Source organism: Kwoniella dendrophila, chromosome 8, assembly GCF_036810415.1.
Source record: "Kwoniella dendrophila CBS 6074 chromosome 8, complete sequence".
Lineage (NCBI taxonomy): Eukaryota > Fungi > Basidiomycota > Tremellomycetes > Tremellales > Cryptococcaceae > Kwoniella > Kwoniella dendrophila.
The window spans coordinates 1,245,943-1,273,775 of NC_089483.1; the positions used below are offsets into that span (position 1 = coordinate 1,245,943).

A 27,833-nucleotide genomic window follows, 5' to 3' on the forward strand; every position below is an offset into this window, starting at 1 on the left:
TTATAGATTTTTTTTGAGTTTTCTACCATGAACCAGCCTTACAGTATATAGCGTATATAAACATTCAGGTTAATAAACATGCAAAACCATGTATAGATGCGTAACGAAGCGATGACGAGGTCTTGTGCAGTGCAGCGATCCTAAAAGCACGCGAGGCAAAGATTGATACACAAACAAGTGTGCATAGCAGTGATCTGACGATACATCAACTAATCAAACTAGATACAAACTCTCATGTGCCTGCCCTTTTGACCATATCTTCAAGTGAAACAGCTCTATAAGAACCATCTTCGCTTTGCGCGAAAACAGCATTATCGCCAATATAGACAGTTACACCACCACGACCATCAACATTCTTTGATATCTTGAATAACGGTTTACCAGTTTTATCGTGTGATTTACCAATAGGTAAGAATATGAGATCATGTTGAGAAGCGAAATCCTCAGCAATGCTTCTAAATGTGATTTCCGAAGTAACGTCTTGGATAGGTCGTCTAATCTCTTGCGTTGTATTCTTGGACTTCTTTTCTTTGGTAGATTTCGATGATTCGCTTGAAGCTGGTAATGGTTCAAACACAGGTTTAACCAATCTTTGCGGAGCCTCGTGACCTAATTTGATAGCTTGGTCCATTAAATCGAGTCCACTGTTAAATCCATGATTTATACCTCTCATTTCAAGAACAGCTTCTGGGAATCGTCCTTTCCACCATACGAACCTATAAGTATATAAAATCAGCCACTTTACTAGCTTCGGTAAAGCGATATCAACTTACCAGTTAGCCACTTCATCAGGCTTGTAATTGGGCTGAATAAGCCATATGTACAGTATATCCAACCATTTAGGGAAGAACTCTACTTCCAGAAGATGCGAGAACATCGATTGTCGAAGTACCTTATGCCAAGGCATAACCCAGTCTTCCAGTGGGACGAGATCTTGCTTTCTTGGATTAATGGAGAAATCTTCTCGTAAACATACGCCAAGCTTGGGCAAAACGAATTGGATAATAAGTTTGTCCCACTCGCTCGACGAATAAACCTGAGAAAGGTCTTGTCAGCGATGTTCACGATAGTTAAACAAAGAGTACTCACATCCTTCTTCCAGCGAGCGAGCTCTTCTGGTACACCGTCTTTGACAGCCCAATTTCGCAAAACAGACCGTATACGACGCTTGGCACCTTCCAAGATATCATCTCCCCTATCACCCAGCAAAGGTAACCAAGGGAAAACGATACTGGCAAGGGATTTGGGGGTCTTGGTGTGTTTGTTTTTCCTTGGATCCCATTGTTCGATAGCGGTCTTGACTTTAGGTAAAACCAGTTGATTAAGAACGTTATCTCGGATGAAAGCAGGTAGTATAGGTTCCCATGATTCGACTAAATGGACTGCGGCATTTGGCGAAGCTGGATCCCAATCGTTACTGTAGAGATAGTCAATCCAGGAACTTCTGATTGATCCGAGCGAGACTTACTTGATGGCAGAACGGACTTTGGGTAACCACAAAGTCCAAAGCAAGCTTTCCCACGCAGTCATTGACCTCTCTCCGTTCTCTTGCTTACGTTCAAATCGGTCATTGACTTGAAACCCATCCGCTGTAAGCGCAAATTCCTCTTCTTCATCGGATTTAGACAAACGATAGGCTTTGCGCCATGTTTTGAGAGATGATAGAAGGACATCACTGGACACATCGAAAGGTTCCCAGTCAGAGAAAGCTCGTCGTTGCTGAATATCGAGATCAGCCTTGGCTACTCCATAGATATAAATTGCACTTACCACTTGAGCTATAGCGCCTACCACAACATCGTCTAACGATTGGGATGTATACTCGTCCTGGAAATCGTTGATAATAGCGGTGAAACTGTCTTTCAATGGTAACAAAGAAGGGCTGGCAGCAATCGCTTGTTGTGCAGCGATGGTTGAAATGGTCTCTGTCAAAGAGTGAATCTGTTTGATACGTGATATGCCTATTGATAAACTGTTAGTCACATCATCAAAAGGCTTAATCGCAGAACGACTTACGTCTTTCTGTCTCTTCAACTTTGGCCCGCGACTTCTGTTCTTCTCGCAAAGCCCACCGTCTCCTCTCATTGACCGATTTCCCTTCTCGTACTAATCCTTCTACATCACCCTTGGCCACATCTACTATAAGTCGTAGGTTGTGCCGCAGCTCGGGTAATTTCATATTATCAGAAGTTGGCGTCCAAGTGGACAACGACAGCGATGATAAGGATTGGACTTCTCTCAACTATAAGCATCGTCAGCTTGCATAAAGCAACTGTCAGAATGATGGACTTACCTCTCCACCTCTTGCATCCAAAACTAATCCCACGCCTGCAGCAGGAGCTGCATCACCAGCTTCCGCCAAAAGTTGTTCATAAGTTTTATGTTCCACCTTAACTTTGACTTTCTTTTGCTTTTTCCATCCTTGTTCCACTTCATCTTTAGGTTCTTTTGGAACTTTAGGTCCACGACCTCGTTGACCTCTTTTAGGTTTTTCATCTTCATCATCGGAGAAGACATGACCTTGTCTCTTAGCCTCCCGTTTACTATCTTCTGTCCTCATACCTTTTTGAATACCTTGACCTCTGAAGACTTTCCCAACCTGAATTGGCACAGCTCTTCCATCTTCTTGTGCACCTAAACCTTTACCTGCCTCCCAACCTTGTTTAGCTAACATTCTCGCACCGAAAGATGATGATATATTACTGAAATGGGCACGCTCAGCTGCTGTAAGTTCTGCATTTTTAGCAGCGGCCGAGGGTGTTGGTCTTGAAATGAAAGATTGCTGTTTACGTGAAGGTCCGGAAGATGATGTGAGTGAAGGAGGTGGTCTACCGAATGCTGAAGGCATGTTTGTCGCGGGAGCAGATTCATCAATAGGTTGAGCAGCTGCTTGAGCTGAGCCTAATCCACCTCTGGGACCATCTATAGGAGCATCCGCAGCTGGTGGAGGAGAAACTTTAGGTGTTCGACTTAATGATCCAATTCCTCCACGACCTCGACTAGACGATCCTATACCGCCTCTTCCACCTCCAATTTTCGGTTTCTCATCTGCACTATCGACAGGTACAGTTCCAGCGAGTGCAAACCCATTACGTGCTCCCAGTCCCATACCTGTTCTGGGTTGTTCCTCTTCCTCTTCCTCCTTGATACGAGGAGACGGTCGACGTGATTCCTCTTCATCCTCATCATCCACTTCATCTTCTTCAGATCCCGAACTTTCGTCAGATTCGTAGTTGTCATCGTCATCAGCTGAAAGGTTATTGGGGGTATTGTCTTCTGTTTCTTCTTGATTCTTCTTACTGGGACCCGAAGATACAAAAGCAGGTGCTCTACGGATACACATATTAGCAATATCCCTATAAAGTGATATTGAGATAAGAGCAACTTACTTGGTCCAATCTGTTCTACTTGAGCTTCCTGCACCATTTTTTCTAGATCCTAAACCGCGTCCGCTATGTCCTTCTTCAGGTTCCTCACCAAATATACCTTCCCATGCAGATTCTTTACCACTTCTACCCCCACCAGTCTTGCGTCTTTTACCCTTGTGTTCAAATAACCTTCTTTCAGCTCTAGAATCCTCATCCTCTTGAGAATCATATTCTGCGACCGATCCACCACTATTTGAAGCTTCGGAGTCGGAGCCATCTGACAGAAAGGCGTTCTTCCTCCTAGGCATTTTAGATTGTAATTTCGCTCTTGATGTGAAAGTCTCTGAAAGACCAAATGCAAAAGCGAAATCACTGTATTTACTGCAACGGTAAGTTCTGAAATCGTATACCACGAACAGTTGCCACCTAATTGGGAGAGGATTGGGCGCGCCTGACAGAATGTGTACAGATCATTATCATCTCCTGTCACCCGCCTAATCTTTTTGGCGGTGTTGTCCGGTTGTTTTGTTTCACGTGTTTTAGTTTGAAACGTTCAAAATAGCAAGTGACGTAAAAGCAAACAAAAGTCAACAGTTAAGAACCGTTGCACAGGTTGTCGTTGATAACAGTATCATTTATATACATATCGCCTTCACAAGAAGCAAAGGTCACCTACTTCCTTTCATTGAAATCCCTTCATATCATTTATCAGCGTATAGCTCGGACATCGGTTTGAAAATGAAATCAGATAATCAGCTCGACTTACTATTTGATTCTTCCTTGATACCTTCCATCATTCAAGAACAGCTTGGTCCTGATCTTCACGTAAGTTCAGCTTGTATGCTGCGGGTATGATAGAAGCACGGTAAAATGATGATTAATGCTTAGATTTTTACCCCAGCTCCGACCTCTCGCCTCTGATGACAACACTAGAGGCCATTTCGATGTGCTATCAGTCCTAACGGTAGCACCTCAATTATCTGCAAAGGCTTACAAAGATAAGTTCGATGAACTCAAAGCATGTGCTGGCACATACTTTATCATTGTCATAGTCAACGTATCGACAGATAAGGTAAATCTTCATTGCTATGTCTATATGCAGAACGAAAACTGATGTGACAACATAGATTGTAGGAAGTGGTTCGCTTATAGTGGAACGTAAATTCCTACGTTCAGCTGGATTAGTAGGTCATATTGAGGATATTGCTGTATCAAAGGCAGTACAAGGGAAGAAACTTGGTTTGAGAATCATCAACGCTCTCGAAGAGATCGGAGCCGCTCGAGGATGCTACAAGATCATATTAGACTGTAGTGACAAGAATATCCGTAAGTTGGCCCACTTTGGTGGTACATTGAGAGTCCCTTTGTTGATGCAGTTTTGTGATACTTTACAGCATTTTACGAAAAATGCGGGTAAGTAAAAGTAGACCGGCTCAAGGAAGAAGAAAATGATCAATACTGACCATTTATCATAGTTTCAAGCACAAAGAGTACCAAATGGTTCGATACATGACTGACCCCAAAAATGTACCTAAATCAACCAAGCCATCCCATCTGTAAAATCACCCTTGAAGACCAACGCTTTGTTCTAGCGCATCAAGCAGGAAGCTGATCATCGCTGATCACAAAATTCAACACTACATATCGCTTAGCATTACTATACTGCCGGATCTTCCTTTGTATCATTATAGGCATCACCATGTATATGGACATTCAGTTAGATCTCGTTATGCAACTCAAGGGCATTATCCATTTGAATATTGATCTATTCGTACACGGTATGGCACTACACAACATACAACGAGGTATACTTCACTGCTACAACTGCGCAGCTTCTTCCCCTAATCTTCATCGCTTAATACCACCAAAGGATCATCTCTTGTTCCTCTATCTCTGCCTCTGGCTTGACGACGAGCTAAAGCAGGAGATCGGATGGGACCAAGGCGAGATTGCGTGGGAGATTCGGCTAGACGAGGTGAATGGTTTGAGACAGAATGGCTTCTTTCACGACTGCGAGAGCCATCAACCATTTCCACATCTTGCGGTTGCGAAGGATTTTCAGGTATATATTCGGCCTGTCTATTCGCAGTTACTTGATTGGATAAAACCCTGATTCTTTCTTCTCTCAACCTTCTCATTTCCATCAATCTTTCCTGTATCCTTTCAGTTCTAGCTCTAGACGCAGCATCTGCTTCTTCAGGCGATATAGCATCTATTGGAGCGCCTAGTTCTACCACTTGTCTGGATGCGCGACGAGCATGACCACTTCGAACGATAGGCGGCGGAGTGCCCAGATCAATGAGACCGTGCATGATATCGTCAAGTCCTCTCGGACGTTTCGGCTGAGCAGGTTTGGATGATGGCATACTGGCTTGGATAACCTTCCAGGCCCTGTGACATGAATATTAGCAGTTTAGTGGGACGAAGAGGGGGAAATGATCTTACTGTGCCTTTTCTCTCCTTTCTATAAGCATCGCATTTCGTTCACCGCCATCTGGTAGATTTGCTAATTTCTTCTCTATGATTTGATCCACCATAATATTGGGTATATAGGGTGTCGCGTCTGACACCTTCATTCGGCAAGAAGGACAAGTTGGGTGCTAGCAGATTCATTGGGCAATCGTCAAATTTAAACTATGACGGATCGTAATAATCATGAAAAGGACTTACATCGGTACTTTTGATCCATTTCCAGCAGCATGGTCCACAGAACGAATGTCTAGTACACATGTTAGTAAGCTTGACTCTGTATTGACTACGAAAGATTAACTTACCCGCATGGTACTATGGCTTGAGTTGCTCCACTATATCAAGAAATATCAGATAACTTGTAATTACACAAAAGAGGACATGAGTGCACACTCACAGAATTTGAGAGCATCTATCCAAGAATCTATCAGCTTCGTGCATCCCTTCCAAGGGGAAACCAAAGTAAAGCCAACTTACATAGCACATTCCAATTCTTCATACCATTCTTCTGATTTAACAGGTACTTTGATCTCTTCGAATGTTCTAATTATGCGAGGTGCGGCATGATTGGTGGGTCTTTCCTTTTTGATTGGAGATTGTGTTGACGGTCCCGGAATGGCATTTATAGATGACAATGTTGTAATAGGGGAAGATATCGAAGGTCCAGCTAGGCCGAGGAAGGGAGGCCGACGATTGGCTACAGATGAAAGATTATCACAAACATAGTCTTGTCTCTCTTCGCTCACGACACACGTACTATTGACAGACAAGATTGGTGTTCCTGACCCTTCGGGCATATGATTTGAGTTGGGCATCTTTGTTGCGGTAGGATCTAAGGTGAACGGCTTCGCGATAAAGTGGAGTAAACGGACTATGGAAAACCCTTCAGAACGGCTTAGGGCTAGGTCAAGAGATGTGACTGATAGGATAGGTTCGAGAGAGCCAGTGTGTAGGCTATGTGATTCAAAGAGAGCTTGTGTGTTTTCGACAGTAATCGTTGAAATAGGGCTTGTAGAAAAATCAGATGTTGTAAAACAGACATTACAAGGAAAGTTATCACCAACTTTGGTAAACAGCCGCGAGCTTGTCGATTTTAGGTTTTGAGTTGATTCCGTCGGAAACGAATGCTTCGCACTGCAGATCATTGATAACATTACGTTGGTGATATCAAGCATGCATGCATAAAGTGAACAGATTGACAAGAGCAACCCCCGTATCCCACAGTAGCTTCCTTCATGCCCATCCGCTATATGACAGTCAGTCACACGGTATATTAACAGTTGCCTTGAACGAACAGCGTGTATCATCACTTCACTTCGCTCAGTCCAGCCCCGACTGACTTGTCCGACATGATTTGAAGATTTACGGTTACGCATTTGCTGGATCGATATGCGCTTTGATAAACGCTTCGATCTGATTAATATAATTTTCTGAGAGACCGTGTTGACGCCCGAAAGACTCTGCTATTTCGCGAGGATCGGCTGAGAGGAAGCATTTAGCGAAAAGCTGAAGTACATAAGATAGTGCTTACCTCCAGCTTGTATCACTAAAGGAAGGGGCGGTTCATCATCACTAATCCTAGGTGTTTCAGCGAGGGTCAGATCACCAGGGAAAGTGCAAGCAGACTAACCTTATATCGATATCTATGGTGATAGTGGCTTGTGAGGCGGCATCTTTCTGGCCTTCCTTATGTCTACCAAACATTGAGCAGGTAAGACGTTCATAACAGAAAAGGGCGAGGAAATTCTGAAGTCTCTTACTTTGATGTCACATCTTCGATGACTTTGGCATAGACCTGAGAACGGTGTTAGTTGTGGTATATGTAACAAAGAGGAAAAAGACTCACTTCCCTCGTCTGGATGTCTGATATTCTCTTTTCATCTAGAGACCAGATCCTGATCCGACCATCAGATCCTCCGGTGACTATATCCCCATTCGACATACACGAAACGGACCAAACAGTTTGGCAAGGATGTAAGATGACGGACTCCTTTTTCCCTTCTACATGGATTAGCTTTTGTCGCATATCTGACAACATACCTTTCCACGCTCGCTAAGATGGAAAGTCAGCAGCGATCAACAGATGAACGATGTGTGATGCTTACTGCCGTGTGATCCTCTCCACATGATACCAGCTGCACTTCCTGTTGTCCCAAAACGACCTGGTAGACATAGTCCTTATGTCCTTTTAGAATTTCGATCACGCTACCCTGTATATTCCATATCCGTACCAAGCTACACAGAGAAGTAAGTTCAGAAATTGCGATATGGGTCAACTTACTTGTCATTACAAGCGGTAGCAAAGGTTTCTCCTCCAGGCAGTATTGCGATACTTCGAACCGGTTCCGGTGATCCTTTGAACCTCTCAATAATTTCTCCCTTCTCGTTCCAGAGGAAAATCATCCGATCGGCTGTAAACGAGGATCAGATATTATCTTTGTAAATCGCTAAACCTTACCAGATCCTGTTGGTTGTCAGCATAAAGTCCGTCTCGTCACTTACTCACCTGTAATATAGCACCCTAATTTGGGTCCTTCATCTATAATTGCTACTCCCCATACCGCCTGTTCATGTCCTTCCAGAACAGCTTCGCAAGTCCATTCTTCATTAGGAGATTTTGACCATACCCTTGCAGTCTGATCCCAACTCCCGCTGATGAGTTTCTTGTGTTTAGTAGAATAGTGTAAAGTGCAAACGTTCGAGGTGTGACCGATTAAGCAATGTTGACTTTCGGGTGATAAGGTCTTGATTGAATGTAGAAGAATGACAGTGGAGTTTCCACCAGAAGCCAAGAAGTCTGAAAATTAGCATGAGTTGGGTTTACTACAACATACCATCAGTATCACCACCAGATGGAATGTAAGCAAGCGAATTGACATAAGCGTGGTGACCGTTAAGAAGGGTTTTTAATTCGAGCTATAGCATAATGGGTGTCGATATCGATCCTCATATGTCAGTAGGTTATGCCGGTGTACAATGTTTTAGCTCACTTCTGTTTGACTCTTTCTTGACCATAGTCCAACGCTAGAATCGCGAGAAGCGGAAGCAACCAAATCGTCCGATATCGCCAGAACAGCTTTGACATCTCCTTGATGAGGTGGACTGAGCTCACAGCTCAAATTGTACTCGTCCGAATCCTCCATATCCGGAAATAGCTTGCTCGATGTGATAGTCGATATGCAATCTCAGAGGATGTAATCGATGATTTTATCAATATGACATACACGATAAGGATGACGCATTATTTATTATCAGCGCTGCTGGGTAGGCGGTGATCTCCGAGTTTCCGCTTTCGAGGTGGCGTTTTATTCGGGCATACATTCGATGATAATGATAGCGTTCAGCTATTTAATAGCATTCCAGCTAATGAGGTCTCGAAAGAGGGTCTAATAGACGTTGCAGTTGAGTGTAGCCATCGCTTCGGGATGCGTCTTTGTGTTGTCCGACAGGCTGAAGACAACAGCGTTTCAGGCTTCCCTTACCATCCAGCTAAATTTAGCCTGGCTGTACGTTGTAGCGCGAGGATGTAGAATTAAGCTTAATATTGGGTTACTACCCTTCCTTTGAAGCACGTGTTTGATCAATGTCGGTCAATGTGAGTGTTTTATAGTAGTGTATTTGATGGTATTTCATGTACTATTACTCTATATCGATCTATATTGGTATATCTATTCTAAATTACTCTATAAGAGGTTATATTATAAGTTTAACATATAAAGGTTGTCATGCAACTTGTTTATTACATGATCACGATATCCCATGAACCTCCACTTCCCACGTTCCTATTACGTAAATCTCGTTCAAAGGTGCTCTTTCGTACCACAACGTTGTGGAAGTGGGCAGTGACATCACGTAGTTTTTCATACGAAGATGAACACGGGCATGCTCTCTGACGGAATGAACCTTTGCAGCCGGAGCTCCCGAATAGCTATATCTATTTAAGACTGGACGTACAAGCAGTAGCGGTGAAGCTTGATCGCTCTTCCCCCTCACCTCTGTCACATCGCTGAATCGTAACCGGCCAATTCAGGTGGAACCCAGAAACACTGGTACTCACATTAACCACTAAGGCAAAAGGTAGCAATTACTAGAAGCTCGACAACTGCTTCTAGAACCGGTTATATAGGCATATCGACAAGCTTGGTGCCGACTTCCGGTTCACAACCGTGACAACCTCCTTTCTCCCAAGTCTTGCAGCGAAGCACCTTGCTGAGGTTTTGTATTCCGCCGGCAGTGTCGTGTATGGTAAAGTCAGCCTCAACGAGCTACTACGTGTGTACAGATGCTTCCTGGTGTTGTTTCGGATAGCTGGGACAGCGCAGCCTTGTAGTGCAAATGCGATTGAGGACTGAACTTTCTACTGTCGCAATTCGTAGTAGTTGTTGGAAGAGTGGCCCACCACCCTTTGCATATTTGATGACGAATCAATTTTAGAGTATTCAAGGAGTTGTCTGCTTTTAGAACAAATCAATCGATACTGAAATCTACCTGTAGCAGGAGATTTCCGGTTCCTATCATTGTATTTCACCTCAAAGAACCCGTAAGTACTGCTAATGATGAAACTGGCCCCAACAAGAAATCTCCAGTTATCAGTGCAATATTTTGGGGCCAGATTGAAAAAGATCTTTATGTTCATCGTCACATACAAACGTTGTCGACAGCAACGGGTTCCTACATCGAGCGCTGTTGGAGTAACTTGTCGTGGATGACAGCCAAATCTCTGCCACAGTATGTCAGATGATGGCAAACGGTTTCATCTGACCGCATACTTCCACTTTTGGATCAACTCGAGTCCCCGTCAATCAGCGTAAATCACAGTGAGGGTTCGCAAAATGGGATGTATAATGGATGAAAATGTTGATAGGGCATGCTTACGTGGATAATTGATAAGCTTCAACATACCATGTAAGGGGGAATAAATGGTGAGAAATGACATCATCGCTGATTGGCCTATCTGATACCCTACTATTATTGTATCGCCTCCGATATCAGGTACATCAGCATATACTTTAGACAAACATGGTAAATTTTCCGTCTACTTTGATATTACGTAAAAAGGTCCACTGCTTGAAGAAATAGGATGAATAGATGAATGGAATGGATACATGGATACATTCACTACTTTGTCAATGTCATCGTTCGTATCCCATGCACATCACTGACCTTGTTTATCGTCTGTGTATCGCATCATAATATATCTTTCATCATCATCACATATTACGAATTTGAAAGAATCGCTCTCAAGCAAATAACCAAAAGCTCAAGCAACCTTCCGCGTCAGTACCACTGAAAGAAACTAAAATAATCAAGATTTACTTTTCACGCCGCGTCTACTAAAACCTCAGACCCCCAACCACTCGATTCAACTACAACACATTCACTCCACCTTGACGCTTTTCCCTCCGTTCTTGTTTATCAAACGTATAATCATACCAAGCAATCTACGTACATCCTCCTGCATTCAACAAACATAATTGCAGAACGTCATGGAGGCCGCTGATTCGAGCTCCGCTTGGCGTTTCGCCCAATGCTTTGGTGATAAGGGTGATGTAGAAGATATAACAGAGGGTTAGTAGCACTGTCCTTTTCTACCTCCTTTGTATAGCATGCTGATTATACAATACACAATTCATCATGCAGCTGATATCATCTCTACTGTCGAGTTTGATCACACGGGTGATTATCTTGCAACGGGTGATAAGGGTGGACGAGTTGTTTTGTTTGAGAGGAACGAGCAGGTGAGTTTTACCTCTCTTAGATAGTGTGTATGACGTCTTTGATTGATCATCCGTATTGCGATACAGAAACGAGGATGCGAGTACAAATTTTACACTGAAGTGAGTTCATTTCACCAAACTTCTGGCAATCCTATTTATGCTAATGTTGTGCTTAGTTTCAATCACACGAGCCAGAATTTGATTACCTAAAATCGTTAGAGATTGAAGAGAAAATTAATAGAATTAAATGGTGTAAGAGACAAAATGCGGCCCATTTTCTCCTCAGTACCAACGGTGAGTACAACGCTTCGCAGTGATCAATGCCGGTGATGCCTGTGCTGACTTGATCTTAGATAAAACAATCAAATTGTGGAAGGTGTTTGACAAACAAATCAAGGTCGTTGCAGAGAACAATCACTCTGATGGATATTCTGGGGGTGGGAACGGACCGACGCAACCTCCTCTTCGACTTCCCCGAATGACCACCCATGATTCTATCACCGCCGCTGTACCACGAAAGGTTTACGCCAACGCACACGCTTATCACATTAACTCGATATCAGTCAATTCAGATGGAGAAACATATATTTCCGCAGATGATCTAAGAATCAATTTATGGAATTTGAATATCAGTGATCAAAGTTTCAGTAAGCCTTTTTTCAATGTCCTTGTACGTGATACTTCGAAGCAACTGACATATGGTCGTAGACATTGTTGATATCAAACCTGTGAACATGGAAGAACTTACAGAGGTTATCACTGCTGCTGAATTCCACCCCATACATTGTAATCTATTCATGTATTCTAGCTCAAAAGGTACAATCAAATTAGCAGATATGCGAGACTCAGCTCTTTGTGACCAGCACTCTAAACGTAAGTGGTTTAGCTCGTGTTTGTGCGTGTTAAGGTTGCTGACGCATCAAATGACAGAATTCGAAGAGGAAGAGGATCCCACCCAAAAATCATTCTTTTCTGAGATCATCTCGTCTATATCCGATGTTAAATTCTCACGCGATGGTCGATACATATTGTCTCGTGATTATTTGACATTGAAGATTTGGGATATCAATATGGAGAATAAACCTGTCAAAACGATTAACATACATGACCATTTAAGACAGAAACTTTGTGATCTTTACGAGAATGATTGTATATTTGACAAATTCGAATGTACTTTCAGTGGTGATGGCAGGTACGTCAATTCCGTTGATGAAAACCCTTTCTTTGGTCTCGGATTACGCTGATTATCTCACAGTCAAGTATTAACTGGATCATACCATAACTACTTCCGTATTTACGACGTGAATGGTGATAACGACGTTGTCTTACAAGCGGATAAATCAGCATTCAAAGCCAAGAAGATAGGAGGCGCCAGAGGCAAAGCACCAGGAAAGAAGGAGGGAATGCAAACTGAAGGAATCGATTTTGCCAAGAAAATTGTAAGTGTCAATACTATGTGTGCATCGCTAACCATTCACAGTTACATGCGAGTTGGCACCCTAGAGAAAATACCATTGCTGTGAGTGACCAATATGTTCGATCAACGCGTATGAATTGAGCTGAACAACTGTTCTTACCTCATAGATCGCTGCTACCAATAATCTGTAAGTCGTCTGCTACACAGAGCAACCATTTTCACACAATCTTCTCACCTACATCGTTGCGTCAACATGTCATGAGAACTCGGTGACCTTGGGCGATAAACGGGTTCAAGGATACTTCCAGACCTTGCCGTTATAGCTGTTCGTCGAGTTGTCAGCTGATCGAACCTTTTCGTCAACATAGTTTCTTATATTCAACATTATCATAATGAATTAACTACAAACTCCACATTCATACCCCTTATTAGCATTCTCATACAATATACCTCGACTTTTGGTCAATCAATTTGCTCAATCTTCCTTCATTTGTGTTTCAAATATCAACCAACCTTCAAGGATCCTCCGTTCCTTCGTTTTGCTGGAGGATGGACTTTTTTTTGCATTCAGTCATTCAGCTCATCACCTGAGTGGCCCCATTTTTTCTTTCTCTTTGCTTCTTGTTAGAAATTCCATCCGTATTTTCACTGGATGAGTAAAAATAAATAATATTGAATTGACGATATATGATCGTCACCCCATAGACAAATGATAATGATAGTGTAGGTGAAAAACAAAATGAAAAGGAGTGTTCGGTCCCAGGGGATTGGGGACCATAGAAAATGATGTTATGAAATGAGTAACCAGGATTACAGTGTAAAGTCCTTGCTTGCAGGGTATAGCTTGCGAGTCGTGATAGACTGACTCTCGAAATCATCGAAAAGGTTGTCACCTTGCTTGGTGAATGTTAATTTAAAACACGAGGGACTGTTTTCGTTTTATCCCTTCCTCACACCTGCTGTAAGATCGACTATACACTTATGTATCTGTATCGCCATGTTAGCAGATTGCGTTCAAATATGAGGATATTGCAAGCGAGTGAGTACAGTATCTGCATAGACAACTCAGTTGCTCTCATGGGAAATTGTGCCACGTGATGTATACGTAATTACAGTAAATATGGAACTGATCTTAACTGTAGGAAAATAAAAGGTAAACAACAACAAATAGGATATACACGCGCCTTGCTTTCTTGAATTTGCTTTTCATCCATCTCTCTATTCTTCAGCTCATCCATCATCATTCCTCACATTCTGGCTTTCCATATTCTCAATCGTCTCCTACGTATAAAGAGCGTAAACAAGACGGTAGCATACAATCTTTCCTTCCAATCATCCAGGTCATTCGGATTCAGCAAACTGAACAATACTTTAGGACCCGAAGTGTCAGAGGAATTAGGCTCTCTCGACTTTTAGATACTTAAGCATAGGAATGGCCATCAATTTACCGACCAGAAGCTCTCATTTGGATCATCCAGCAACAAGAAGGCCACTGAGAGAACTCGAAATCAGCATGTCAAGTTCTACGAATGCGGGTGGCCTCAAGAACTTGTGGAACGAGGATGACGAATCTTTTGAAGTCCAGGTACCGGACTTCCATTTCGATTGGGGAGTCGATAAGGGCTTGAAAGAAACAGACAACACCAGCACCGATGCAGCTCCGATCCAACGCTTCTCCTCTTTGGATATCAGTAAGAAGATACCGAGTAGACCCACCTCTTTGTCCCCACCAGCGTCTCAACCCGGTTCGTCCTTCAGTCAGGCGAAAGCTACGCCGCCACCACGATATAATAAATCAGCAAGATCTTCCCTATCTTCAGTTAACGCTGCGGCATTGACTGACGCATCAACAGCCTCGGGGTCATCTCTTGTGCCTACACCACCCGGAATTGGTTTCTCATCTGGAACGCGATCAATCTCATCCCAGAATCTTGATTCAGGAGGTAGTGGCACCGGAGGATCCGGTAGAATCTATGGAGGAGGTCGGAAGTTTCAGAGAGTGGTATCAGCCCCTATCACTAGATCGAAGCTTGACCAGGAGGATAATGCGATGCTTACGGTCGGAGATGCTTCCATAGTGAGTATCCAGTATCAAATTCTACTGTTTGAGAATTCGTTAATGAAACCTATGAGCAGCTGTCATCCAGTACAGCTTCACACACCGCCACCATACGCCCACAGCTCATGCACACAAACTCTGCTTCTTCCATCGATAATGAGACTAGCGCTACATTCACCTTATCACGCACTTCGAATTATATGACGCCCGGCGTGACAGACAGAACCTTGACTTCTGCGGCACGATCAACTGGTCGTAGATTGGGGGGTCTATCTAAATTTGGAGGCCCTGCAAGGCGTGTGGTACCTGCATTGGAGACAGAAGATATTCAGGAGGAGCCAGATAAACCTAGTCCCGTACTAATGAGTACGTATCTATCCATTGTAACAGGCCTCGCTGCTGACCAGCAACAGACTCTCCTCCCAGGAATACCCCTTCACCTCCACCTGCGACAAGGTCCTCTCGTTCTACTACTCTGCCGTCCTCTGTGAACGAAAGTTCTGCACATTCACATCTTCACTCTCGTACACAGAGTCGGAACTCACCAGTCCAACATTTTGACCGCCCGTCAGCCACCGTTGAAGAAGCTATACCCAATCTCGAGCGAAGCCAACAACGTTCGAATCCGGATCCTCAGCTGGGATATCAGAGTGCGGGTCTAAGGGAGACCGTCATGTTGTCGAACAGACCAGATGAGAACGATCGCCCATTCCGTCCATTCAGCTCGACCGTACATCAGAACTCGGCCAATGCGGACACAGCTGATCATCTACCGCAAGCTTATGATCATCGCAATAACATGGGTAGCTCCTCCTCACAATTGCTCAGAAGATCACCTCCCGCTCTCCAACGACACAGTCCTCCTCCCCATCCTCTTCGGGCTGTCCGACCTGCTCCCGCTATCAGCAATGCATACGAGCCTCAGCCACCTCCTAGCAATCCGGTGGTACCCATAACGCAGCCTGTTCAGACGGGAAGAATGGATCAGTATTCACAAGCAAGTTTGCCGCAAAGTATGCAGCCTCAAGCCATCCCGGCCCCAGCCGCTACGCGGACGTCCTTCCTGGTAAGCTCATAGTATCCGTTCTATCTGGTGCGCGTTTTTGACAATAGCTGCGTAGGTGAACTCGATACCGTACGAACGGCTACAACGACTCGGGAAAGGTGGTTCGTCTACTGTCTACTCAGTCCTGTATTCAGCACCACCGAAGAAACGGATCATCTATGCGCTCAAGGTTGTGCAGCTGGACAGGGCCGATTCAGAAACCTATCAAAGTTATACAAACGAGATTGAGCTTCTAAAACGACTTCGCGGTCACGACAGAGTTATTCAACTTATAGATCATCAAATCACGTTTGGACAGGGAAATCGACCGCACAGGCTACTTATGGTGAGCAATCTGAATTCCATCTTCTAATTGTGGCGCTGAAAACGGGTTCTCTCTTCAGGTCATGGAATGCGGGGAGATTGATTTCGCTGCGTTGCTCGATGAGCAGCGAGGAAAGGCGATTAATATAAATTTTGTTGGCCTATACTGGGAGCAAGTGAGTTAAGAGCTGTCTGAATTTAGCTGATTGTATTAGATGCTGGAAGCAGTTGAAGCTGTTCATAAGGAGAACGTAGTTCACACCGATCTAAAACCTGCAAATTTCGTGCTTGTCAAAGGTCGACTGAAGATTATCGATTTTGGTATAGCTAAAGCTGTTGCCAACGACACAGTCAATATCCAACGAGATCAACAGGTGAGTCCAGGAGCTACAGGGCAAAGCTGACTTTCGGTAGATCGGAACTGTCAACTATATGAGTCCGGAAGCTATTCAGCGTATGAACAACCAAAAGGTGTTGAAGGTAAGTTCGACAGGCCGAATGACACCACTGACAAAATCAGTTATCGTATCCTAGTGATGTATGGTCTCTAGGTTGCATCTTGTATCAGATGATTTATGGTAGTCCACCTTTTCAACATATCGGAGGTGGTCCACTGGCAAAAATGCAAGTTATCGCGGACCCACGCCATGTCGTAGACTACCCCGAGATAGCTGTTCCTAAAACTACCGTTGGAGTCGGGCTTGACGGTCAGCCAATCAATCCGCAATCTCTAGCTGTTTCAGTTAGTCCCTCTGCCATCGATACAATGAAGCGATGTCTCTTTTATCGCAAAGAACATCGATTGACTATTCCAGAATTACTGCATCACGAGTTTTTGAAACCCAAGATCAGAGGTGAGTTCGATAAGCTCCTGACACAAGCTAATATTGAGTAGCTCCTGCTGTTCCCCCTGGATCCACGCCTATCACGCAAAAGCAAATGGAGATTATGGTCAACTTTATCCTTCGGGAGCATGGACTGCCCGAGCTCTCAAGTGAAGACCGTACAGCTGAAGTGAGTACCGCTCTTATAGATCGCCGGCGTGTGCTGACTACCTGATCCTGAGCAGGACTTATTCTCGCAGCTGGAGATGCAGAACGCTCTATCCGAATAAACCAACTCGCCTGCTGCCATTGTAATAACGATGCACATCTTGTATCGCCTTGTAGAATCTAGTAATATCGTATAATCATGAATAGACTGGAGGATCTCGCTGAGCCAAATATGCTGCTAAACTCATTTAGCACGATATCCTATACGAGTGTGCATCAGCGGTAGGCAGTTTAAATCGTCATAATAGGGTATTTGGGCCAATCGTCACCCATTGCTCGAGGTCCATCTTCAATCTGACCCATCGTAATATATTGATACATGATCATATGACGCAATATAAAAGGATAAATGAGGGGTATATTTGATCTGATTGGTATATATATGAGATAGAAGAGGAATTGAATCATACAATGCGTTTCTATTGTTACATGCTACCATATTGCACCGATCTAGTTCAACTCTTTTCTAAGCCAGAATCTTGTAACGATATATCATTAAGGAATAGAAAAGTATGTTTTGATCTTTCTGTTCCTAGTATCGTTGGTTGCTCTCCTCGGAGATGTAGTCGTAAACAGAAAGATCATCTCCCTCTGCCGAAAGACTTCGATAATATTTTGCTTGCTGTGGTGCATATCCACTCAAGGAAGTATCAACTTGATTGATAATTGGCGATGATCTAATGTTGGCTGTTTCTATCCCATAATCACCTTCCAGAAGTTCTACCGATCCGTCACCGCGAATTCCCATACCAGAATAAAGACCTGTTGGATAGCCATGCGATTCTTCTGAGGGTGTTTTGTAGCTCCATCGTTGTGTACTTTTGGGTACGGGAGCATAGAGAGGGGCGGCAGAGGTTGCGGGTGCTAAAGGCAGAGGTCGAGTCGAGTAATCATTGACTTCAACAGGAGATTTTCGGGAAGAAGCAGGAGGAGGCGGTAAGAGGTGACCGTCAGCAGAAAGTATTGGGAAGTGGAAGTCTTCTGACGTAGGTGAATAAGGAGAACCAGGTGTTGGAGAGCTGAAATGGCTTGAATCAGAAGATATCGGCGATGGAGGAGCTCGCGATGTTTGTCTTGAGAGTGAAGCGAAAGACCCAGCGTGTTGCATCAGAGGCGTACCCATACCGGACACCTTTGATTCTGAAGAGATTTGTAAAGCCCTTTCCTTTGCTCTGGAGCGATAGAAACGGTGAAGGAAGATTCCTCCCAATATTACCAATACAAGACCACCTGGAGCCCAAGATCAGCTTATTGTTTATACAGCTAGCATGTCGTAGCAGAGACTCACACAAAGACATCGCTATAGCTAAGAACATTTTGTCATCCGCAGACATTGTTGGACACGGATCACCATTCGAGTCATACAGCTTGCCGCTGCCATTGACCTGCGATGAGCAACCTATATGAGCAAGCGTCCCAACCCCTGCCTATATCTGAAGACCTACCGAATCGGAGTTGTGGTACGCGCATGCACGTCTAGTGAGCGTTGAGAGCAGTTGGGGAGCCATAATGTCGTTCTGAATAGCGTGCTGGTAGAGGTGAGATATACGGTGTTAAATGGGAAAAAGAAAGTAACAAGTACCAAGTTATGAACTGTAAATAGACATCGTTCTTCATTCTCGTTGAACATCACTGACCATTCCTTGCGCAGGCCCGCCATCTTGAACATTACTTTTAACGCAGCGGTCAAGTAATGAGATAACACTACGGATGGACGATGTTAATCTCCATAAATCCTTTGAATGAGTTATCTCATTTCGGTTATTTGCCCGCAGCCAGCGGACAACCTCCACCCGCCTCAAGAATGTTCGGAATGTTCCTACGCACACATAACATAAAATGCATTCGTAAAAATATCTATATATAAGCAACATCTATAAAAACATAAATCTATAAGCTACAAAATTGGATGCGTCAGAACGTGATGTTCCATTAATCAAGGTCAAATTGAAAAAAAAAACTAATAAGCTACAGTGAATCTAAGTTGACCATCCTCAAGGTGATCTACTTTGACTTGGTCCATGGTGTCAACAACGTAATGAGCACCAAGGTTTTCGATCTTATCTCTGGTGTGAGAAGTACAGACAGCAATGACGGTCGCACCAGAGGCGACACCAGCTTTGATACCTGAAGGTGAATCTTCGAATACAACAGCTCTTGTGGGAGCGATACCAAGATCAGAGGCTGCGAGTAAGAAGGGGTCGGGGAAAGGTTTTCCTCTAAGTAATCGAGAATCATCGGCAGTGACACAGACTTGAGGGATGGTGATACTATGGAAGGAAGATCTGACCGTCAGCGATGACCCCAAATCACTCCTAAAACAGATGACTCACGCTGTTCGGTTCAAGCAACCGTGACAGTATGTCTTGGCACCAGAAGTAGCGACGGCATATTTGTTCTCTGGAAGAGAGTTGATCATTTTTCGGACACCAGGAAGAATTCGGACACTCATGTCGATGATATCTTCCGCGTCGTCTTCGGCGAAAGGAGATTCGTCCTCAATGACAACTTCTTCAATCTTAGTCTCGCTGAGTTTGTAACTCGTCAAGTTTAGTGTGTCTGCCGTACTCATCTGTAAAGATGGGTGTCGAGCCGCATCTGGGGTGACCGGTGTAAGCGGAGACATGGAAGACCGACGCGTGGATGCACTAGTCATGGATGATTGTCGAGATCGAGCGGAACTCATTGATCCTTTTCGAGATTGAGGAGGAGTATCGGCAAAAGCGAGAATTGATGTTTCGAATTCTAGTTGAGGAAGAAAAACTTTAGTGTCGTTGTACGTGAAACCCAAGTTTGAGGTCACTTACTCTCAACTTCCCTTTCTACATGCTCTTTACGCAATCCCGGCACCAACTCCATAAGATTATCACTAGCTCTTCGACCATGTGTGGCTCTGATAACTTCTTCAGGTTCCAATCCAAGCTCTTCAGCTTTAGCGGTCCAGGCGGCTTCCACGGCAGCGATAGAATCCGTCAAAGTACCGTCCTATTTTTATTAATTAATACTGCAAACATTGCATTGACTAAGCATACAGACTCACCATGTCAAAAAGAACACCATCGGCGGTGAAGGTAGAGGATTGTCTGTATTGTGAAGAGGACATTGTTGGTGATTTTGAAAATAGAGTTGAATGAAAAAGGTGTGGATGGGTTTCGAGGTATGAGTTAAGCTATTGCCTTCACTTAGTTGAAGTAAAAATATATTGATGGGAAGAAATTGAAGAATCCGAACGCAGATGCATCGTTATATATCTCTTCGTGACCTCTGCTTACTATTCATGATCTCATTGTTTAGGAAGCTTAGCGGTCACCGGGATGACACTTCTGTTGAACCCCAAAAGCATACATCAGAAAGAGCAGAGAACTTGACGTTGAAAGCGATGTTCGACATACCGATCGAACCGTAGAAACCAGGAGTATCGTGCCAAAATGTAGATTGATGATAACTAATATCGAAAAAAGGGTATTGAAAGGGGTTTTAGACTTGGACTAACACAAAATATGGTCATCTGTGAGAAAAAATTCGAAAGATAATTAAGAGATAACCAAATTCTGACGATTTAGACCAGGGTAGAACAGGAATCAGTTTCAGGAATCAAGGGTTTCAGTTCTGTACATGATATATCCCGCGTCATCAAAAGCTAAAATTTCCCCTTAACATCCTTTCGGTTTTCATGTTTGTTCAGACTGTTTGCTGTCTCTAACTGGACACTTGGCATCTTTTGTTTTGATCCCTTGATTCGATTACTTTGAGCTTTCAGGTTTTTCCATTCAAGAACGATTATTCCGATCCAGCTCCACCTAAAGGCCGTTCCTTTACCGCTCAATTATCAAGGAATGTATGAAGCCACCTCGTCATGAGCACATCATATTCTTTTTCTTTATTTGGCCAGACTCGCTCGCTGCCTTTCTAGACAGAGGTAGAAATGACGCACATCGTGTACGCTCTGACACCGGCGGTACATGATCGATTGAGCGACTACATAACATACTGCCTGTCGGTATCTGGGAAATTCATGTATATATAGAAGTATGGATACACGTCTATGTCCTTGTCCAGGCTTATCTGTAAAAACAATCCAGCTACACTGCTGTTTACGTATCTCCATACTCCAGGTCTACAATCAGTCCTCATGTGATCAAAACAAGCTTGAGATGCTATTGCTATACCGCACTAACCAGTATTCGTTAGGAACGTGGGCTCGGAGATATGCTGAACATTAAGATACAGTACACAGACAAGGAACACGTTGAAATGCGTGGACGGAGAAGTTTGTCAACAAAACAAACATTTGAAGGTAAACGGATTTGAAGTAAACAATAACAGAACGAAAAGGATAACTTATAACATGAGGGTCTCCGTAGTATATACTCCGTATTCTCACAGAATGAATTTCGCGACTTCCTTGGCAAACAGGAGGCAAATCCGCGGGGGTACCAGACTATGCATTTCCGGACACCCCAGAAACACGGCTAGGCAATACCGAGGCAATTTCTCTTCTTACAGTAGCAAAACGACAGGGGGCATCCTCAACGTTGACCTCCTCAACCTTCCGTTCCGTCTTTCGATATTGAGCTTTATAATCAGTAGTAGACAATGTAAGAATCACGTGATCTACCCCGGAGTCAAAGTGTATTATCCCATTTAATTCCGGTGACAACGGAGCACTCCGCTAACTCAATTTCCAACGTGTCTTGGTTGAGAGCCGGTCTCAACCACTTGACGGTGTTACTCGGCGTTTCGAAATATGCGAAGTGAGGGGAGCCACACTGAACCGCCGGGAATGAAACTCATGCAAAGAGATAAGCCTGGCTTAGGCATGCGCTCATCATGTAAAAGGCATGAGAAATATTCGAAATAACCGAGTTAATTCGATTACTTTATTTTGTGATTATCGAATTATCGAATTGTCGAATTATTTCATTTATTTCCCACGTTCCAAAAGGGGATTGACGTATTTCACAAGATTTACTATCAGATTCCACGGTTATACCCCATACCACCCATTTACACCACCAAAATCCCCATTGACTCGCACTTTCTGAAACCACGACGACAACAACACCACTACCAACATCATTTCATTTGTCATCTTCTTTTTCTTTTTCTTATATCATTTTAAGCCCCCTTTCTATCCCTCTCATCTTTCCTTATCTTTCTATACTTCTTAAAACACAAAAGACTCAAACAAAGTTATCAGAATGTCAGTCAAAGTCGGAATTAACGGTTTCGGTGAGTATCTTTTGATCGATGCTTGAGATGTGTTCATGTTTTGTAGGATGGTAAAGTTGTACAGATACCGGATTGATCCACGACATCTCGCCTCCCTTTGTCTCCCTACACGCGTATCTATTGATGCTCGCGGCCACGAGGTGCATGTATAGCTCATATGCATCAAACCGAACACCATATTCTTCGTATCATCGATTCTGTTCAAGAAGCTGACTAATGTTTTTTATTCTACACCTTTAAAGGTCGAATTGGTCGAATTGTCCTCAGGTGCGCTAAATGAGCTTGATTTGAATTACAAATACTAATATGGCTCGAACAGAAATGCTATCGACCACGGAGATATCGAAGTAGTTGCCATCAACGAGTGAGTGCCCGGCCCACCGAAATCTGTGCTGAGCACGTTGGCTGACGTTCGTCTATTTCAGTCCTTTCATTGATCTTGAGTACATGGTAAGTCAATTTGGTAACGTCCAAGCACAACACAGCATTAACGTATATCTTCATTGCAGGTTTACATGTTCAAATACGATTCTGTAAGTTGAAAACATGAAGTCGTCTGGTGTCGATCCAAAAATAGTTGCTGACGAAATTTCTGCTAGACTCACGGGCGATTCAAGGGTTCTGTAGAACACAAAGATGGTAAACTTTACATCAACAACAAAGCCGTCACCGTCTTTGGTGAACGAGACCCAACCGCCATTAAATGGGGAGAGGCCGGTGCCGATTACGTTATCGAATCAACCGGTGTCTTCACAACTACCGAGAAAGCCAGTGCCCATCTTAAAGGTGGTGCCAAGAAGGTCATTATCTCAGCTCCTTCTGCCGATGCCCCTATGTGAGTCGTATATGGCTCACAATCGAATATTTCCTGTTACTAACCAATCTATCTTCAGGTTCGTTTGTGGTGTAAATCTTGAAGCTTACAAACCCGAATACCAAGTCATCTCCAACGCTTCATGTACTACCAACTGTCTCGCCCCTCTCGCCAAAGTCATCAACGACAACGTAAGCGTCATAACTAGTCAGACGTACTTGTAGTATCGTGTATTAACCAATCTATCTAGTTCACCATTGTCGAAGGTCTCATGACCACCGTCCACGCCACCACTGCTACCCAAAAGACCGTCGATGGTCCTTCCAACAGTAAGCATTTATTACGCGCTTGCTCCATCTGCACTTGACTTGCTAACGACACTTTGCAGAGGACTGGAGAGGTGGTCGAGGTGCTGCCGCCAATATCATTCCTTCTTCAACCGGTGCTGCTAAAGTAAGTCACACCGCGGGATTTTTCAAACAAGCGTCTTTGTGCTCATTGGCTACTCTCCTCGAATAGGCCGTCGGAAAGGTCATTCCTTCTCTTAACGGAAAACTCACTGGTATGGCTTTCCGAGTTCCAACCTCTGATGTGTCAGTCGTCGATCTCGTCGCCCGAATTGAAAAAGGTGCTTCATATGATGAAATCAAGGCCGTTATCAAGAAAGCTTCTGAAAGTCCTGAACTCAAGGGTATCTTAGGGTGAGTCATTCAGTAGCCTTGATCATACGTTTCTTAGTGTATGAGCTGACCTTCGCGCGCTTCTCGCAGCTACACCGAAGATGAAGTCGTCTCCACCGACTTCGTTGGTTCAACCGAATCATCCATCTTCGATGCTAAAGCTGGTATTGCCTTAAACGCCAACTTCGTCAAGCTCGTCTCATGGGTAAGTGTGTGATAATGTACAAGTGTATATGCAGTCGCTGATATCGTGGCTGCTTTCTAGTACGATAACGAATACGGTTACTCTCGACGAGTTTGTGACCTTGTCGCTTACATTGCCGGTGTAGATGCTAAAGCTCAATAAGTGGACAGATCAGATAGTATTGGAGACTAGTCAACATTTGCGGTAGTCGATGTGTATGGTATGAATAAATCCGATACAAATTGACTTCAGTAATAATAGACGTTCCTGTCGTTGGTGAATTCAGGTGACTCACGATCGTCGCTGTTGATACTTTCAAATAGGGAATACAGATGAGAGCTACTTGCAAAATTTTTATTGCGTCTTGCATGATTGAATAAGTGTTTGTTGTACGGTCAGCAGTACTTGAGCTTGGACATCTGTCCCTTCAACTTGTGTGAAGTAGACGAAGTTACAGAATTGCGCTGCTATTCCATCAGCCATTGCTAGCGGGTCTCGGAGGGATTTATTGCAGAATAATCGTGTCAGGCGGGCCTGTCAGTATGGATTTCACCTCATACCGCTTGCTTATCAAGAGTACCGCCGAGCCATTTCGCGTAATACGCGTACATCGCTTGATGCTTGCTGGCAACCAACAGATGCATTGATCAGCTGTGGCTACGTAGAGACATCAAACCAGATTAAGAGTGATAGAAAAAAGCGTTGAGCGACCTAGAAAGAGGATATCTAGAAAGTAGATAGGGGTAATATTGAATTTCTGTTGAGCATTGGAACGTCGATGTCTCTTGAAATCTGTGAGCTCTGCCGCTCTTTAGGATTCATTCATACGTTCCTAATAGAACTTTATTGATAAAGGGGGCAGTGGATGTCGAAGATCACATGAATTATAGGGGTTTGAGTCACCTTCTGTGTAACAGACCGTGTGCTTCAGGCTTTGTCTGGACACAAGATGTACATATAACGCTGCAGCGATGACAATACTAACCTTTGAGTTCAAATGAGCTGCAATTTTATGGTTCCTGTCTCACGGGTCATTGGCCTGCTATCAAGGTTTTGCCAGCAAGTATACACTGCATGCAGGCTGCACAGAAGATAACTATCTGTGAAAGGAAATTAGCTGCAACCCTTTGTCTCCTCTTGCCTCCATTTTTGCAACAAGCTACTATGTGAAATTCCTTGATGTCAAAATTTTGATAGACAAGCTATATGTGAATATACTATATATATCATCAAAAGGGGGTGTTAGTTTTTGAACACAAATTGACGACTACTTTGTGCTTGCAGTTTCTCCAGATTTTGAGGTAGTCTACTAAGTGAAATTGCTTATTATCAAAATCCTGTTAGGAAAGTCACATGTATATATACTATATGTATGCTCGAAAGGGCGTGTTGATTTTTGGACGCGGATTGACTACCACTTTTTGTCTGCTGTTTGCTCAATTCCTGAGATAACCTGATGATTCTAGTACCAGATATGCATATATATTTTATGAGAGCTCAAGCAGAACATGTCAACTCTCAAATCCAGATTGATGATTGCCCTGATTCTGATCCAAGAGCTTCAGAGGTGATAATCGTTGTCAAGTAGCGCACAAAACTATATCTCTGAAAGATGACATCCTTTCGCTCTGCCTTTTGCCCCCTATTCTCCCAGACACAATGATAGTACCATCAACAAAGAGAAAGTCAATCCAGCGCAGCAAGACGCAAGAGGAGTTCGTACTTGTCATGTCGGCTTCCACCAATGACATGGGTTCAGGTTACATGATAGAGAAAATTGGTTCTGCCCACCGATATCTCCAAGTTATCAGAGGAATCGTTCACTTGTCGAAGATATAGTTGAATGATAGAATATATCGTGGATTCAACTTCTACTTCTACCACAAACATCGAGTTCTAGTCATATATGTGTATATACATCACTCATTCTGTCTACTATCTTCTAGTTCCCCTATGAGTTTTTTATTGTTGCCTCTGAATTACTATTATTGGTACATACGATACCATTTGCACTTCGGTATCTCTTAGAAGCTACAACGCCTATTGTCCCTTCTAAAGTCCACCAAAGCTTGCTTCCTTTTCGACGATATCGCTCAAGCCTCAAGGACACTTTAACTATTTCCGTTATTTCTCGCCTGCTCTGGCAGTCCCTTGTATGAATTGACACTCTACACCGAAGGGTTCTTAAATCATCGTGACAACACCCTTTAAGTGTGAAAAATAAGTGCACCAGTGTCATTCACTACCTTCGATAAGACTTGTATCTATTTCTCATTTCTTCCTCTTTCCTCATGATGAATTTATCTTGATATCGCTTATACTTGACAGGGTATTGCATGATGTCAGCAGAGCGATCGCCTTTGTCTGATTGAACTTGACATAACCTAAAGTTATCCGTACCATCTTGGAACAAACTCACATAGTGTTCCGCAACCTTCATCCTCTCCAGCTTTTCACGTTGCAACCGATGTAGCAGCACAAGTTGGACATAGAGGGCAATTCCCTTTCAACTGAAGCTTACAGTGTTCAGAATCATGAGGCGTACACATAACGCCATCACTCGAGTGTAAGGTAGCGTGCATGGAACAGTGTACTACATAGAAGGGCCCCACTGCTTGCTAATAGCACAGTGCGTCTAGACCCCTGCTTAGGTGACCTTAGGAGTGCTGTTATCGGTACTACCGGAACGAAGCGCACCAGTTCATCTAGAATCTTTCCTATTTGCATCTATATCTTTTTTGCTTCTTTTCTCTTCTGCGTGACATAACAATCTGCATATTGCTTATGCTAGACAACTTCAAGGTACCTGTCCAATAAGGTTATACTGAAAGTGACGTCTCTGTCTAACGTCTGCTTAGCAAATGGCGAGCAAGCACAGGCGATGAGGAGCATCATGAGGTTTATTGAGGAATCAGAACAGAATAAAGAGAAGATTGAATTTGATATAAGAGATATCTGGTCGACCGCCTGATTAAGCCTGCTGTGTTGCCTGATTGTCACAATGGTTTAAATCCCCTACGCTGGAGAACTTCCATTCATACAAGGGGACTGCCAGACACTGGCAAAAGGTAACGAAAGTAGTTACGAGGTGGACAATACCGTTGATGCTTGATTAATATGATTGTAAAGGTAGCGGGATACTCAGCTTTGAGAAACGCAAGAAGAGACAAGGATATATATGTTCAGATCTTTATGTCCGTAATACATGTAGAGCTTGAAGTAACAATATCTTCTATGACTTTTACACGATATCTTCGAGCACTTGTGGATATAGTATCACCTGACTACAATCCTTGACACAAGAAGTCCATGATGAAATGTGAAGTCAAGGGATCACAAATTAATCCAAGAAGGTGCATTATGTACATTTGAATCCCTCTCAACTGTGATCACGGAACTCGTCCTGATTTGGCTTCAGAGAAGCAACGTGAATATTCTCCACCTATAACCTGTCGCTCCTTTTTTGAATGTT

At 43.5% G+C, this 27,833-nt stretch overlaps 9 protein-coding genes across 9 annotated transcripts; 4 read left to right on the forward strand and 5 right to left on the reverse strand.

The window, feature by feature from the left end:
- Nucleotides 1-232: 232 nt before the first annotated feature.
- Nucleotides 233-3,676, reverse strand: L201_006285 (uncharacterized protein; the record flags this gene model as incomplete). Its single annotated transcript, XM_066222007.1, has 8 exons — nucleotides 233-716; nucleotides 774-1,036; nucleotides 1,090-1,417; nucleotides 1,469-1,719; nucleotides 1,771-1,961; nucleotides 2,017-2,242; nucleotides 2,294-3,329; nucleotides 3,390-3,676. The coding sequence occupies 8 exons, from the start codon at nucleotides 3,674-3,676 to the stop codon at nucleotides 233-235; spliced, it is 3,066 nt and encodes a 1,021-aa protein (XP_066078104.1).
- Nucleotides 3,677-4,106: 430 nt separating this feature from the next.
- L201_006286 (uncharacterized protein) lies at nucleotides 4,107-4,928 on the forward strand (the record flags this gene model as incomplete). The annotated part of the gene is made up of 5 exons (XM_066222008.1): nucleotides 4,107-4,193; nucleotides 4,270-4,440; nucleotides 4,496-4,694; nucleotides 4,763-4,781; nucleotides 4,844-4,928. 5 exons carry the CDS (start codon nucleotides 4,107-4,109, stop codon nucleotides 4,926-4,928), a joined length of 561 nt encoding a protein of 186 aa, XP_066078105.1.
- Nucleotides 4,929-5,209: 281 nt separating this feature from the next.
- Nucleotides 5,210-6,652, reverse strand: L201_006287 (uncharacterized protein; the record flags this gene model as incomplete). The annotated part of the gene is made up of 7 exons (XM_066222009.1): nucleotides 5,210-5,759; nucleotides 5,814-5,968; nucleotides 6,039-6,087; nucleotides 6,143-6,172; nucleotides 6,235-6,249; nucleotides 6,315-6,534; nucleotides 6,595-6,652. The coding sequence occupies 7 exons, from the start codon at nucleotides 6,650-6,652 to the stop codon at nucleotides 5,210-5,212; spliced, it is 1,077 nt and encodes a 358-aa protein (XP_066078106.1).
- Nucleotides 6,653-7,205: 553 nt separating this feature from the next.
- On the reverse strand, nucleotides 7,206-8,980 carry L201_006288 (uncharacterized protein; the record flags this gene model as incomplete). Its single annotated transcript, XM_066222010.1, has 10 exons — nucleotides 7,206-7,318; nucleotides 7,369-7,415; nucleotides 7,468-7,530; nucleotides 7,598-7,632; nucleotides 7,684-7,890; nucleotides 7,943-8,072; nucleotides 8,119-8,248; nucleotides 8,344-8,634; nucleotides 8,684-8,753; nucleotides 8,828-8,980. The coding sequence occupies 10 exons, from the start codon at nucleotides 8,978-8,980 to the stop codon at nucleotides 7,206-7,208; spliced, it is 1,239 nt and encodes a 412-aa protein (XP_066078107.1).
- Nucleotides 8,981-11,323: 2,343 nt separating this feature from the next.
- L201_006289 (uncharacterized protein) lies at nucleotides 11,324-13,162 on the forward strand (the record flags this gene model as incomplete). Its single annotated transcript, XM_066222011.1, has 10 exons — nucleotides 11,324-11,405; nucleotides 11,478-11,575; nucleotides 11,642-11,674; nucleotides 11,731-11,848; nucleotides 11,908-12,201; nucleotides 12,263-12,427; nucleotides 12,485-12,746; nucleotides 12,810-13,010; nucleotides 13,058-13,073; nucleotides 13,139-13,162. The coding sequence occupies 10 exons, from the start codon at nucleotides 11,324-11,326 to the stop codon at nucleotides 13,160-13,162; spliced, it is 1,293 nt and encodes a 430-aa protein (XP_066078108.1).
- Nucleotides 13,163-14,484: 1,322 nt separating this feature from the next.
- L201_006290 (uncharacterized protein) lies at nucleotides 14,485-17,513 on the forward strand (the record flags this gene model as incomplete). The annotated part of the gene is made up of 9 exons (XM_066222012.1): nucleotides 14,485-15,048; nucleotides 15,108-15,396; nucleotides 15,444-16,096; nucleotides 16,152-16,421; nucleotides 16,480-16,575; nucleotides 16,814-16,879; nucleotides 16,968-17,106; nucleotides 17,295-17,413; nucleotides 17,469-17,513. 9 exons carry the CDS (start codon nucleotides 14,485-14,487, stop codon nucleotides 17,511-17,513), a joined length of 2,241 nt encoding a protein of 746 aa, XP_066078109.1.
- Nucleotides 17,514-17,983: 470 nt separating this feature from the next.
- L201_006291 (uncharacterized protein) lies at nucleotides 17,984-18,785 on the reverse strand (the record flags this gene model as incomplete). Its single annotated transcript, XM_066222013.1, has 2 exons — nucleotides 17,984-18,681; nucleotides 18,740-18,785. The coding sequence occupies 2 exons, from the start codon at nucleotides 18,783-18,785 to the stop codon at nucleotides 17,984-17,986; spliced, it is 744 nt and encodes a 247-aa protein (XP_066078110.1).
- Nucleotides 18,786-19,411: 626 nt separating this feature from the next.
- On the reverse strand, nucleotides 19,412-20,554 carry L201_006292 (uncharacterized protein; the record flags this gene model as incomplete). The annotated part of the gene is made up of 4 exons (XM_066222014.1): nucleotides 19,412-19,721; nucleotides 19,785-20,196; nucleotides 20,259-20,436; nucleotides 20,492-20,554. 4 exons carry the CDS (start codon nucleotides 20,552-20,554, stop codon nucleotides 19,412-19,414), a joined length of 963 nt encoding a protein of 320 aa, XP_066078111.1.
- Nucleotides 20,555-22,652: 2,098 nt separating this feature from the next.
- On the forward strand, nucleotides 22,653-24,523 carry L201_006293 (glyceraldehyde-3-phosphate dehydrogenase; the record flags this gene model as incomplete). Its single annotated transcript, XM_066222015.1, has 12 exons — nucleotides 22,653-22,683; nucleotides 22,926-22,950; nucleotides 23,003-23,047; nucleotides 23,109-23,133; nucleotides 23,193-23,216; nucleotides 23,283-23,518; nucleotides 23,577-23,688; nucleotides 23,748-23,826; nucleotides 23,886-23,950; nucleotides 24,017-24,198; nucleotides 24,268-24,382; nucleotides 24,443-24,523. 12 exons carry the CDS (start codon nucleotides 22,653-22,655, stop codon nucleotides 24,521-24,523), a joined length of 1,020 nt encoding a protein of 339 aa, XP_066078112.1.
- Between the last annotated feature and the right edge of the window lie 3,310 nt (nucleotides 24,524-27,833).